The sequence below is a fragment of the Lithobates pipiens genome, unplaced genomic scaffold (genome assembly GCF_037356315.1).
Source record: "Lithobates pipiens isolate NorthernLeopardFrog02 unplaced genomic scaffold, aLitPip1_a1.2 Scaffold_18, whole genome shotgun sequence".
Lineage (NCBI taxonomy): Eukaryota > Metazoa > Chordata > Amphibia > Anura > Ranidae > Lithobates > Lithobates pipiens.
Genome location: NW_027507758.1, coordinates 369,606,732 through 369,620,423, shown reverse-complemented (window position 1 = coordinate 369,620,423; position 13,692 = coordinate 369,606,732). Strand labels below are relative to the sequence as shown.

General features: G+C 46.8%; 1 protein-coding gene across 18 annotated transcripts in view; it reads left to right on the top strand.

Annotated features, from left to right (window-relative positions):
* Positions 1–13,692, top strand: part of DIS3L2 (DIS3 like 3'-5' exoribonuclease 2) — an 867,027-nt gene that overhangs the window by 185,206 nt on the left and 668,129 nt on the right. For all 18 annotated transcript variants that reach the window (XM_077487662.1, XM_077487653.1, XM_077487654.1 and 15 more), the window contains one exon: positions 7,326–7,427. In XM_077487662.1, the coding sequence (XP_077343788.1) occupies positions 7,326–7,427 (102 nt within the window). The remainder of the gene's footprint in view (positions 1–7,325; positions 7,428–13,692) is intronic.

The window sequence follows — 13,692 nt, the reverse complement described above, 5'->3', positions numbered from 1 at the left end:
AATGTTTGGAGCAGGGACAGTCTGCAAATCACTAGCTACTAGGTCCCCAAAGGTCCTGGTATAGATGGACAGTATATAGGGTTGTATAATACGTATAATATATTTCACTGCTGTGCTGCTATTTGAAAGAAAGTGTAATATGCTTTCTATAAGTGCTGGCCGATTCTGCAGCTGTCATTTCTCAGTGTAGGGAGGGCCAGTTTGGTTTTTGGCACAGGGACAGGCTGCAATTCACTAGCTGCTAGCTACTAGGTCCACAAAGGTCCTTTTTAAGGACTGGTATAGGTGTACAGTATATAGGGTTGTAATACACGTATAATATACTTTTTCAAATATAGAAAGCATATTGTAGTGGACTGCTGTGCTGCTGACCGATTCTGCAGCTGTCGTTTCTCAGTGTAGGGAGGGACAGTTTGTTGTTTGGAGCAGGGACAGTCTGCAATTCACTAGCTAGCTACTATTAGGTCCACAAAGGTCCTTTTTAAGGACTGGTATAGATGTACTATTTGGTGTGCAGTATATAGGGGTGTAATACATGTATAAAATACTTGTAAATATATAAAGCATAGTATAGTGCATTTCCACTGTGCAGCATTGTGACTGCTGAGCGGTTATGCAGCGATACGAGTGACAAATGCAATTAGAAAAAAGTATTATAACTGGTGTGATAGACCAGTGGCCCCCCAAAACGACAGATTGAAGCAGGGTGTTGTATACCTTCTTTCATATATACTGCACTTCTCTAGAGACTTTTGTCACAGGGTCATTTAAAAAATACAGGCAGAGGAAGAGGCAGGCCCTTCCGCAGGGGTGGTAGGGCAGGAGCAACAGGCTTGAGGCAAAGTGGCAAATTGCAGAAGGTGCGTTCGATTACGTCAAAGGACGCACCAGACTTGGTTGAGTGGCTCACTCAGCCTTACTCTTCTGCACCCTCCTCATCCTCACGATCTGCACCCCCTTAACTCTCTGCTGTGTGCACCCCCAAAGACACTACCACCACCATATACCCTCCACTTGAGTCACAGGCATTATTTTCCGATCCATCACAGGGCATTGCTGATGCACAGCCACTCTTGGCATTGGATCAAGAAGAGGAGGTAGCAACAACCGCCACTCAGCAGTCTGACAGTAACTAGATCAGCCCAAGGAGGAAGTTGGTCCCTGGTGTTGCTGCCTACTCCAAGATCTCTTATTATAGCGGTGGGCAAGGGGACGTCGATGTCGTGTCTAATGATGTCACGTGGGTGCCCACAAGAGGAAGAGGAGGGGAGTTCAGAGGGAGATATGAACCAGCAGATAGGGAGGCGAAGCAGGCAGAACTTAGATTGCACAGGAGGGACAAACCAGACTGCTAATGTATCGGGAACGAGGCATCAACCATGTACGGTCACATCCCAGGACGCCGGCACATGGCTCCGCAGTGTTGGCTTTTAGTTAATGTGTCCACTCCTGACAATAGTGTTGCCATCTGCAGCCTTTGCAGTCAACGCATAAGTCGAGGTAAGCCCAACACTCACCTAGGGACGACCGCCTTAAGAAGGCACATGAGCTGCCATCACCGAGCCCAGTGGGAGCAACGGAAGCCACACTCGAGGCTCTCACCGTCCAGCCTCGTCTTCTACTTCTCCTTCTACTCTCGCCTCACAATTGTCCTCCACTCCACCTTCCATCATGCCGTCCTCACGTTTTTTCTGGAAAAAGGCAGGCTTCCATGGGCCAAATCTTCAAGCATAAAATAAATGATACCGGATAACCCTCTTGCCCAACGGTTGACCGCTGGCTTGTCAGAACTGATAGCCCGCCAACTACTGCCATATAAACTGGTGGACTCGGAGGCCTTTTGAAAATTTATGACCATTGGAACACCACAATGGAAGGCCCCAGGAAGGAAGTATTTCTCACAGCAGGGAATCCCAGAGCTATATGGCCATGTTCAGCGGCAAGTGAATGCATCTCTGGCACACCGTGTCAGTGCCAAGATACATCTGACCACAGACACATGGTCTAGCAAACACGGGCAGGGAAGGTATATAACTTTTACTGCCCACTGGGTGAACTTTCTGAAGGCCGTCAAGCATGTAACCCGTGGCACCCGTGTAGATTTGGTTTTACCGCCACGGATTGCATGCAGGCCTGGCTCTTCTCCTCCATCCTCCCTCTCCTCCTCAGCTGACTCCTCCTCCTTTTCCGCTGCGCTGCCCAAGATCCCCAGAACCTATTCGACATGCCAGGTGAGACTTTGTCATGCTATGCTGCGTCTGTTGTGCCTGGAAGACAAGAGCCACACTGGCCCGGCACTCCTTTCAGCTTTGCGTTCACAGGCAGATCAGTGGCTAACACCGCTCAATTTGACAGTTGGTAAAGTGGTGTGTGACAACGGTGTCAATCTGCTTAGCGCATTGAAATGGGGCAAAATTACGCACGTGCAATGCATGGCACACGTCTTAAACTTGGTCGTGTAGCGATGTGCTGTCAAATACCCTGGGGTCCAGGACATCTTGCGGCAGGCAAGGAAAATCTCGGCCCATTTCAGAAGATCTTACACGGCCATGGCTCGCCTTGCTGACATTCAGCGGCGACACAATCTGCTGGTCAGACGTCTTATTTGCTACTGCCCGATGTGATAGAACTCAATCTGCTTGATAGGCTGCTCCAGCAGAAACGTGCAGTTAACGACTACCTGTATGAACTCTGCGGCAGAACAGGTTCTGGGGAGCTTGGTCTTTTTTTCACTGCGCCAGTGGCTGCTCATGTGCGACACATGCAGACTTCTGCGGCCATTTGATGAGATCACCAAACTGGTCAGTCGCAGCCATGGCGCCATCAGTGACACGGTACCTTATGCCGCATTTATGGAGCGTGCATTGCGTTGTGTCATTGATCAAGCCATGGAGGAGCAGGAAGATGAGAAAGTCGCAATGCTGGATGAATTCCTGGGGGGGGGGGGGGGCTACTCTATTTGAGACAAGTCAACAGGAGTCTGAAGAGAGTCAGAGGAGGATGGTGCTGGGGCGGATGAGGAGGAGCAAGAAGAGCATGCTTTAAACCTTTCTGGGATCCCTGTTGTGTGTGGATGGGGAGAGGAGAACGAGGATGACGACATTATCCTGGATGAGCAGGAGCCAGGTCACCACACTGCTTCCAGTTTATTGCAAATGGGGTGCCTTCATGCTCCAGTGTTTTAACAGGGACCCCCGTATAAAAAGCATAAAGGTCAAAGACCAGTACTGGGTGGCAATGTACTTGGACCCCCGGTAAAAACGCAAAATGGCGGAAATGTTACCACCATCACAGAGGGCTGTCCGAATGGAGCACTTACAGACCTTGCTTCGACAACTGCTGCATTCTGCTTTTGCGTGCGCTGGTACAGGAGGAATTCCCACTCCCAGAGAGTTGCGGGTACCAATCCAACAGCGCCTGCAAGAAGAGGGCGGTTTGAAGATGTGTTGGTGACTTCTGATATGAGGTCATTCTTTCAGCCGACCCATCGACAGGTCTCATCCGGATCCAGCATCGGGGAATGCCTAGACGGACAGGTGTCTGACTAAATCGCGTTAACGGCCGATTTGGACGCTCTGAGAAGTGATGAACCCCTGGACTACTGGGTTTGACCTCTGGCCAGAGCTTTCCCAATTTGCAATGGAACTGTTGACTTGCCCCTCATCCAGTGTCCTGTCTGAAAGGACGTTCAGCTCAGCAGGTGGGATCGTGACCGATAAGCGCACTCGCCTAGCTCACGACAGTGTTGACTACCTCACATTTCTAAAAATGAATGAGGCATGGATCTCGGAGGAATTAAACACATGTGACCATGTATTTGCATAACTCTATAAACTATTTAATCAAGCACACTGACCTTTTTTTTTTCTACCTTTTTGGCTCACTTGCTTGTACAAAAACACACCGTACTATGTCCGCGACCTCCTGTTTGAAGAGGTTGAGTGGTGTCAAAATTGTGGGTCACGCAGCGAGTTGCTGGTATCAGTGCTGCTGTCAGTATTCTCTATCGGTGCTCTCTCTCTCGGTGCTGGTGTCGGTGAGGGAGATGGCAGCGGACAAGTCAATCAGCAGGCAGTGCCAGCACCATGGCTGAGTATCAGCACTGGACTGGCACCTCCGGACCACCGCAGTGGAGCCCTGCATAGGTGAGTTAAGGGCCGGGCAGAGGGAGGGGCTCAAGCACAGGTTGGGACACTGGCACAGGACTGCGCTGCCCTGACTGGCACTGATCTCCTGCACCCCCTTCATAGCCTGCCCTGACCTTGCCTCTCCTCCATGGCCTTCATGCGCTCCTGAATTGACAAAATTTCACAGATAAAAAAATGCTTGTCGTTGTCGATCCCATATTCACTTAATACTTTTATGTCAGTGTCCATGTTGTGGGACTGTGCGCGCAGCTAGTAAGTATTTTGTGGCTGAAAATATGACCTGGAGGTTTAAGGTTCGCCTGCCATTAAAGTCAACGGGGTCCGCCGCAAACTTTGCAGTTCGAACTTTTGGCCGCGTTCACGAAACGTCCCGTCAGAAGTTCGTCCATCACTATTGCAAAGGTCTTGAGAGCTCTTTGCTTTTACCCGTCGTGAGAGATTTCTTGTGTGACACCTTGCTAATGACACCTCCTTTATAGGCCATTAGTTTAGACTGAACCAGTTGATATTAATTTGCACTGACTGGGCGTGTTTTTTTGGCTTTCCATGGCTTTTTTGTTCCCTCCTTTTCTTCAATACCTTTTCCCTGTCATTCCCTTTTAATACGCATAACTTATTTCTGAGCATATTTGTTTTGGTTTCTTTGTATGTATAGATTGCCTGGGTTGTAGAGCTGCACGATTCTGGCCAAAATGAGAATTGCAATTTTTTTTGCTTAGAATAAAAAGATTGTGTTTCTCTCATGATTCTCACAAAAATCTTTCACATATACAAAAAGGGCTAACTTTACTGGCTAGTGTGTGTGTTTTTTTTTTTTTTTTTTTTAACCCCCCAAAAATAAATTGCATTGCAAATACAGTGCGACATAAAATGTTGCAGCAACCACAATTTTATTCTCTAGGGTGTTTATAGATATAGTTTTCTAGCAAAAAAGATTTTAACTTGAAAGCAACAAATGTTAGAAAAATGTCTAGTGTTTAAAGCAGTAGTAAACCTGCTGAAATTTTTAGTTTTCTGACCTGCAAGGGAAAAGGCATAATGAGCTAGTATGCACAGCATACTAGCTCATTATGAAATACTTTTCGTAGAAAGAGGCCCGATATCTCCAACGATCCACGCAGAGGGAGCTGACATGTTCCCTCGGCGTGTCTTCCGGGTATCGTGACCACTACAGCGCCGGATCCGCGATATCATTACTCCAGCGCATGCGTGCGGGAGATTTCTTTCCAGCAAAGTCCGGCATCTGCCGGGCTTTCAGACGAAAAGCCCATGTGCGCATGCACCGCTGCAGTCAGTGACGCATTGCGAGGGGAATATCTCCTAAACCATATAGGTTTAGGAGTTTGTTTTTTTTTTTTTTCCTACTACAGGTAAGCCGCCTTTATAGGCTTACCTGTAGGTAAAAATAAAAGTATACAACTGCTTTAAGTGGTTAAACTTTTTTCACTTACACACTATTCCATTGACAAATTGTTGCAATGTTTATACTTGACTTCAACTGATGAATGTTTTGATTGTCAGACTACCCAATTTTTCTCCTCCCTTTTGAGAGCTGTGGCTTCAGAAGAGCAGATAATTCTTTGCATAGAAAGAATTGTGAAACACTTTAGTCAAGATTGCGATAACAATTCTTGACGATTGTGTAGCTCTACTGGGTCGTTGCCTACATGTGGTGAACATTTCATGGCAATAGCACCTTTTAGATAAAAATGCCACCATTTTTCTAGGTTAATACTTATTTTACCCGCTGTATGTCAAACATGACAGATGGAACATTGTTTGACCATAGCAAACAATGAGCTTTAAAAAAATGCATTTGCTATTTTTCTGCTGTGGTTGCTATAGTCAACTCGTCCTGTGTGTCTGCTCCTGCGCCCCCATCCGCCATTTATTCACTCATCTGTTTGCCTGTTCACTTGCATATTTTCACAATTTGGAGTCTAATATCCGGAACATGTCCTCCCATTTCAACCTTTTCATGACCCTGTCTGAGTATCCAGGACATTCAGGGTCCCAGATCTCAGGGCAGTCGTGCACTAAAGCTATAACCCTTGTGGGGTATATCACAAGGCAGCCATTGCACCTCTACTTGTACCCTCAACTTCCTTAGTCATTCCCAGATATCCCTTACGATTCTGATATGCTTCCTTTTTTCTTTCATGTCTTCACCCTGCTGTCCACAGATGACTTTGTGTACTGCAATACATCACTTCTGAATGCTGTCAACTTTTTTTTTTTTTTTAAAGCATAGGGATGAATTTTCTGCATATAGGTGCGGTAAATTTCCGCAGCTAAAAACTGAAATTCTAACCTCCCATGTAAAAGGGCCAACAGGTCAACATCCTGTGGCCTTGTGATGAAACTTTACTCCCACAAATGATTAACTCTACAAAATAATTATGAATGACTTGTATATCTGCTAGTGACCGATGAATGAACTGTTGAAGGAAGTTACTTGGAAACGCTTGACAGTTGTGCTTTCACATAGACTTGAGTCTAATCTTGTACAGAAAATCAATATTACACAGGTATTCCAGGTCAATGAATGTAAACTCTGTACTTTGCTGTAACACTGCTATATGACACAATCCTTTAGTGAATACATAAACTGCACAAGGAAAAATTACCAAATGGGGTCCATTAAAGCCCAACGCCTGACAAATCTTATTGCAGTTGTACATGGATTTATCTGCAAGATTTAGAAACCCAGCTTAACCCATACTGCAGTCTGCTGAGCCAGTGTCCCCTTTATCAGTACTTATTTCCTGTCTTTCGGAACTAGTAATTGGCTTGTCCTTCATGCCCCCATATAACATGTGAGAGGTTCCATCTGATAAGTGTCGCTGCCACCAAAAAGTGTCCATGTCACAGGAAATGATGACCGCTGAAGCAAGACCCCCGATGGATGTAAACAAAAATGAGGCTTGGGAGCTGAACATAATGGGACTGACTGCTTTAGGTAGAGATATTTAGGTATATGTAATCAATTACAGGGGGTTAAAGGGAGAGGGGTTTTTAGGGGAGCGGAGGGTAGTGGAGGGCCTTTAAGACATTGTGCTAGAAATGGTTTTATCTCACAGGACAGTGAAATTCCATGTTATAAATTAGTTGCCTTGAAAAATTTCACATGTTGCAAATATTTGTGAGTGCTAATATTTTTTTTGTTTTTATGTATAGGGTGGTCTGAGAGACCTATTTATTGATGGAGTAGAACCCCGGAACAGAGCACTGAATGGTGATGTGGTGGTTGTGAAACTGCTCCCTCAAGATAAATGGAAGGTTAGTACCAAAATACATATCACTGTATTGTACACCGAAGGTTTCTGACCATGAAGAAACAATTTGCTGATCAGCTGTTCTAAATTTTAATTTTTTACAATGCATAAATTCATACAAGAACTTTCACCAACCTGGATTTCACTTCGGTGTAAAACGCATACAATTTTTTATGGTTGTATACACTTTTTGCATAACCATGTTATGTAAAATGGCTTATGAAGTTTGTGTTTGACGTGCATGTGTTCTTTCCCCTCTGAAGCTATGGCATTTCAGCCATACATTAATTTTAGATGGACTTTTGCATGAGTTGTCGTGATTCTTTTTTACCCGCCTAATTGTTAAAGACTGCATTTCAGCTGAGCTGCTTCTGTTACTAACCTGTTGGCTATGCATGTATTATGGAGGATCCAGTGGAGGGAATTTTGTACTGGCATATGTATGGGAATATCATCCTTTATAGAATAGAGACCATGGGTATAGGTAGATATTTTGAGCCCTGCATTCAGCCAACTAAGGCTTTGGTGCAAGTATAAAGATATTTCTGTCTGAGAGCGGTTTGCAATGGAGATTAGACAGATGTTGCATGACCAAGGTAAGAGTGATGCACAGTCAGTCAGAGCTTGAGATCCAGCATTATGTTTATTCTCATTCCCAACCAGCCTCACAGGATGAAAGACCAACAAAAATGGACATCAGCCAATACCCTAAAAGCTGGACAAATGTGGTTGCCGACCGTGTCTTACTGCCACGATCCCCTTCCATCTTCTCGGTAGTTTTCAACACATGCCATGCTAAATGCCTCAAGGAGAAAGCTTTGCTTACATTTGGCAATTGTAGGCTCGTCTGATATCTGCAATCACTATGACCAGCATGTGTTTTGCCAGCTTGTTGAACGTGACCAGAGTTTATTTGGAACACTTTTGAAACTTTTGAGCCATTTGACTCAATGTGCTCTTCCATGAAGTGGTTCTAAAGCCTTAATGTTTCACCTAAATGCTCTCTCAAAAAAAGATGCCATATGGGTACAGTGTTGCATGACCACGCAATTGTCATTCAAATTGCGACAGTGCTAAAAGCTGAAAAATAGTCTGGGCAGGAAGGGGTATAAATGCCCAGTAAGAAAATGGTTAAAAAGGAAGCACATAGCGTAATACTGTTTACATCCAACATGGTTCTGTGGTGTTGGATGTATGCCCTGGAAAAGCCATCCATGTGGGTCCTGTGAGTTGTCCATGAGATCCTGGAAGGACATCTGAGCAGGTCTGGAGCAGGAAGGAGCATGGAATGGTGGTATAACAAGTAGTGTTTTTACCTTCTGATATAGGTGCATATATATTTAGAGACATTGGCTATGTTTTGCTTAACACTGAGGATAGCGCTTTACATATATGGTTTTTAGATGGTCTATATGTAGGCATTTATAGTGGAAGCTTTCAATTTACATTGTAATGTGGAGTTGTGATTTATAACCACATCTTTACACATTGTGGGTAGATTTGTGTTCATGCAGAGGTTTTTGTTTTTATAGGTGGGTGAAAGTCTCCATTGAGGGGCACAGGAATTCAGAGGTTGTTGGTTAAATTGCCCCTACAGGAAGATCTTGACAATGTCAAATGTGGCAAGCCTGGTATAACCCCTCCTACTCAGTATACAATGCCTTGCAAAAGTATTCACCCCCTTGGCATTTTTGTTGCCTCATAACCTGGAGTTAACATTAATTGAGGATTTGCATCATTTAATTTACAGAACATGCCCACAACACAACTTTGAAGATTTTTATTTATTTTTTATTGTCAAGCAAACAGGACAAAATAATTGAAAGCCAATGTGCATAACTATTCACCCCCCTAAAGTCAATATTTTATAGAGCCACCTTTTTCAGCTATCACAGCTCCAAAGTCGCTTTAGATAATTCTCTGAGCTTGCCACATCTTACCACTGGGATTTTTGCACATTCCTCCTTGAAAAACTGCTCCAGCTCCTTCAAGTTGGATGGTTTGTACTTGTGAACAGCAATCTTTAAGTCTGACCACAGATTTTCTATTTGATTGTGGTCTGTGCTTTGACTAGGCCATTGCTACACAGTTACATGTTTCCCCTTAAACCACTCAAGTGTTGCTTTAGCAGTGTGTTTGGGGTCATTGTCCTGCTGGAAGATGAACCTTTGTCCTAGCCTCAAATCGGAGTGGTACAGGTTTTGCTCAAGAATATACCTGTATTTAACACCATCCATCTCTTCCATCAACTCTGACCAGTCTCCCAGTCCCGACTGCTGAAAAAATTCCCCACAGCAGGATGCTGCCACCACCATGTTTCACTGTGGATGGTGTTCTTTGGGTAATGTGTTGGCAGGTTTGTTGGGCCATGTTCTTTCCATTTGGTTATGATGGATTTGATGGTGCTCCTAAGGATCATCAAAGATTTGGATATTTTTTTATAATCTAACCCTGACTTTTACTTCTCAACAATATTGTCCCTTGTTTTGGAGAGTTCATTGGTCTTCATGGCAGTGTTGGTGCCTCTTGCTTAGGTGTTGCAGCTTCTGGGGCCTTTCAAAAAGGTGGACATTTCATTATCTGACTTCTGAGGGTAATTGGTTGCACCTGAGCTTTTTATGGGCTTAACAAAGGGGTGAATACATACACGCGTGCCAATTATCAGTTTATTTCTAAAAATCGTTTTTCGTTCATTGACGGACACAGCTCCATTAAATCTTGACCATAGGGTTATCACGCCACCTTCAGGAGAAGACTAGGCATAGCATGTAGTAATGTGAAAACAGAACTGTACTGTTCCGCCCAGGGGGCGGTCCCCCTGGCTATAACCTTTCAGCCTGCTTCCTGTAGCTCAGTTTTTTCTGCCTAGTGAAGGACCTATGCTCCCTGGGGATTTTTTTTCTGGATTTTGCCTTTTGCGCAAGATCTTGATCCTGTGATCTTCTTCTATCAACAGCCGGCTGGGTAACAGGCTGGATAATATAGATCCTTGTAGTCTCCCAGCCTGGCCATAGAGTGTGCAGGCCCTAGCCACGAGCTGGGTCGGCCACAACATGCCCCTCAGGCTCCAGGGGTGGCCGGTGAGATATATGCTCCGGGGCACACACATGACCGGACTACGTATGTCTGTCAGTGTGCCGTGGCCAGCAGCCACCCCATCTTGCTTGGGTGTGGGTCTGTGATGGGATGCCTCTAGCTCGTCTGGACGGTAAGTACAGCTCTCCCTGTCTCGGCAGGACAGAGCAGCTGGGAATTCCCTGGGAGGTCGATAAGGGGGACCCTTTTCTCCCTTTCCTCTCTCCCTGTCTCCCCCCCCCGCCGCGGGGGATGCTCCATGGCTGGGCTGTGGTGCGGTGTAAACCTGGGCCAGGGGTCCTCTGGGGGCGGGCTCTGTCTGACCCTCTTAGCTGGGGGCTGCGCTGGCTATCTGTGTTTCTGCCGGTGTCTATGAGCTCTGCATGTGCTGCCGCCATTTTCTGTTTAGTCTGTGAGCAGCATGGCCGTCGGCCATTTTTAGTCTGTGAACAGCATGGCCGTTGGCCATTTTTAGTCTGTGAGCAGCATGGCCGTCGGCCATTTTTAGTCTGTGAACAGCATGGCCGTCGGCCATTTCTAGTCTGTGAGCAGCATGGCCGTCGGCCATTTTTAGTTTTTGAGCAGCATGGCCGTCGGCCATTTTTAGTCTGTGAGCAGCATGGCCGTCGGCCATTTTTAGTCTGTGAGCAGCATGGCCGTCGGCCATTTTTAGTCTGTGAGCAGCATGGCCGTCGGCCATTTTTAGTCTGTGAGCAGCATGGCCGTCGGCCATTTTTAGTCTGTGAGCAGCATGGCCGTCGGCCATTTTTAGTCTGTGAGCAGCATGGCCGTCGGCCATTTTTAGTCTGTGAGCAGCATGGCCGTCGGCCATTTTTAGTCTGTGAGCAGCATGGCCGTCGGCCATTTTTAGTCTGTGAGCAGCATGGCCGTCGGCCATTTTTAGTCTGTGAGCAGCATGGCCGTCGGCCATTTTTAGTCTGTGAGCAGCATGGCCGTCGGCCATTTTTAGTCTGTGAGCAGCATGGCCGTCGGCCATTTTCTTGTAGCCTCAACATGGTTTTTCTCCCAGCGCTGGTTCCTGTGCCTCAGAACAGTGCCGTTGTTGCTCCTGGACACTTGTGGCCGACAAAGGACACGGCGACAGCACAGTTCAGCACTCGGTCAGAATGGTGAGTCCTGTGGTGGGGTTCCTCAGTCTGTTAGCTGCTAGGAGGGTGGGATTGAGCGCCTTGTCCTAAGTCCCCAAGAGTGGCAGACAGGATGGGTCAGCATGGCGTCAGAAGCTGGCATTTCTTCCCCAGATCTACCTGCAATTGTAACCTGCAAATAGTGCTGTGTCCCTGGATGCTTTGTTGGCGGTCCTGGAAATGTTTGTTGCCAGGGTGAAGGTGGCGTGCGGGTGCAAGGGGGGTATAAAACGTCTCCTGCCCCCCGTCCTTCGGGGAGAGTTCTAATTCAGACTCTGGCTCCGCGGTGACTGGCGGCCAATGTTCTGATGTGTCAGAGGATGCTGACCAGGACCGTTCGGACAGTGAGGATGATTCCATGTCCGGGTCCATGCAGGAAAAAGCGCTAGTTGGAGCACTTATCACCGCTGTTGTGGGATTCCCTGAAAATACAGGATGCAGCAGGATCCTCTGCTGAGGTGTTGGTCCCTTTTGAGTCCCGTAAACCGGCCCGTACACCTAAGGTGTTTCTGTATCTGACTTATTTTGATAAGTTCATATACAAGGGATGGGGAAGCCCGCAACTAACCTTTTTCAGTTCCAAAAAGGATTGCGGTGCTTTACCCCTTTGAAGAGAGCCTCCTTAAAAAATGGATGGCTCCCTGGTCGTTGACCCCCAGTATCCAGGTTAAAGTAACCACGATTCCGGTAGAAGGGGCTCCTGCATTTAAGGACCCTACCGACAGAGCCGAGGCAGTGGCCCAGTCCATGTTTATGGTAGTGGTGTCAGCGCTACAACCGTTACTGGCCACAGCATTGGTGTCGCAGACCCTTACTGAATGGGCAAAACAATTGCACCGTGAATTGGAGAAGCAACAGTCACCTCCAGTCTGTGTAAAACTAGCAGACCAGCTGGTGCACGGCCTTATGTCTGTGATGCGGCCCTGGATACACTTCCCCTGTTCTCCAGAGCATCGGTATCAGTGGTACTATGGCTCCTGATCTGGCTGAAATGCTGGTCTGAGGACCAGGCATCAAAAAAAATAAAATAAAATAAATAAAACCTTGACGGATTTGCCCGCCCTTGGTGAGCGGCTATTTGGAGCTTCGCTGGATGACATTAAGAATGTCACAGGTGGGAAGAGCACGTTGCTCCCACAGTCCAAGAAGGGTAAGGAGCTACACCGCAGGCAAGGGCCCTCCTTTTCTGCTCAAGAGGCATTTTCGTCCGCCTGGGAAGTTGGGTAAGCGCTCCCAGTCTGACAGGGTGACTGATGAGGGGCAAAAGCGTCCCTGGTCTTGCAAGCAAAAGTGCTACCGCATGAAGGTTTGCATGCGCCCAATACACAGGTGGGATGTCGCCTTCGGTAGTTTGCAGCTCAGTGGGCCTCTCGGCTGTCTGACCAATGGGTCTATGAACTGGTTTCATCGGGCTACAAGATGGAATTCTCTCCTGGCCACCAAACAGATTTTTTTTTTTCCTCCAGCATACCTTTGCTCCCAGCTTGCCGGGAGACCCTGTTTGGGGCAGGGATCTGCTCAGATGTGGGGAGATAGTGCCTGTTCCGCAGCTGGGAAGGTTTCAGAGATTCTACTCCAATCTGTTTGCAGTCCCCAAAAGGAAGGGATACATCCAATTCTGGACCTAAAAGCCCTCAATTGCTTTGTGTAAGTACAAAGGTTCAGAATGGAATCCGTTTGCTCCATAGTCACTGCACTCCATCAGGGGGACTCCCTGGCGTCTCTGGACATCCAGGACACATACTTGTATATACCCATATGCCTCAGGCATCAGGGGTTTCTGCGATTTGCAGTGGGGGAAGTGCACTACCAGTTTGTGGCTCTCTCCTTTGGCCTGGCATCAGCACTTTGAGTCTTTACCAAAGTATTGGCTCCAATTTTGCAACAACGTGGGATTGCAATCGTGGGTTACCTAGACGACCCCTTTCTGAGAGCAGCTTCCACCTCAGAATTAAGCGAGGATGTGGCGCTCACCATGCGAACTCTACAGGCGTTTGGGTTGAAACTCGAAGTCTGTGCTAGTGCCGACTCGGCACCTGGAGTACT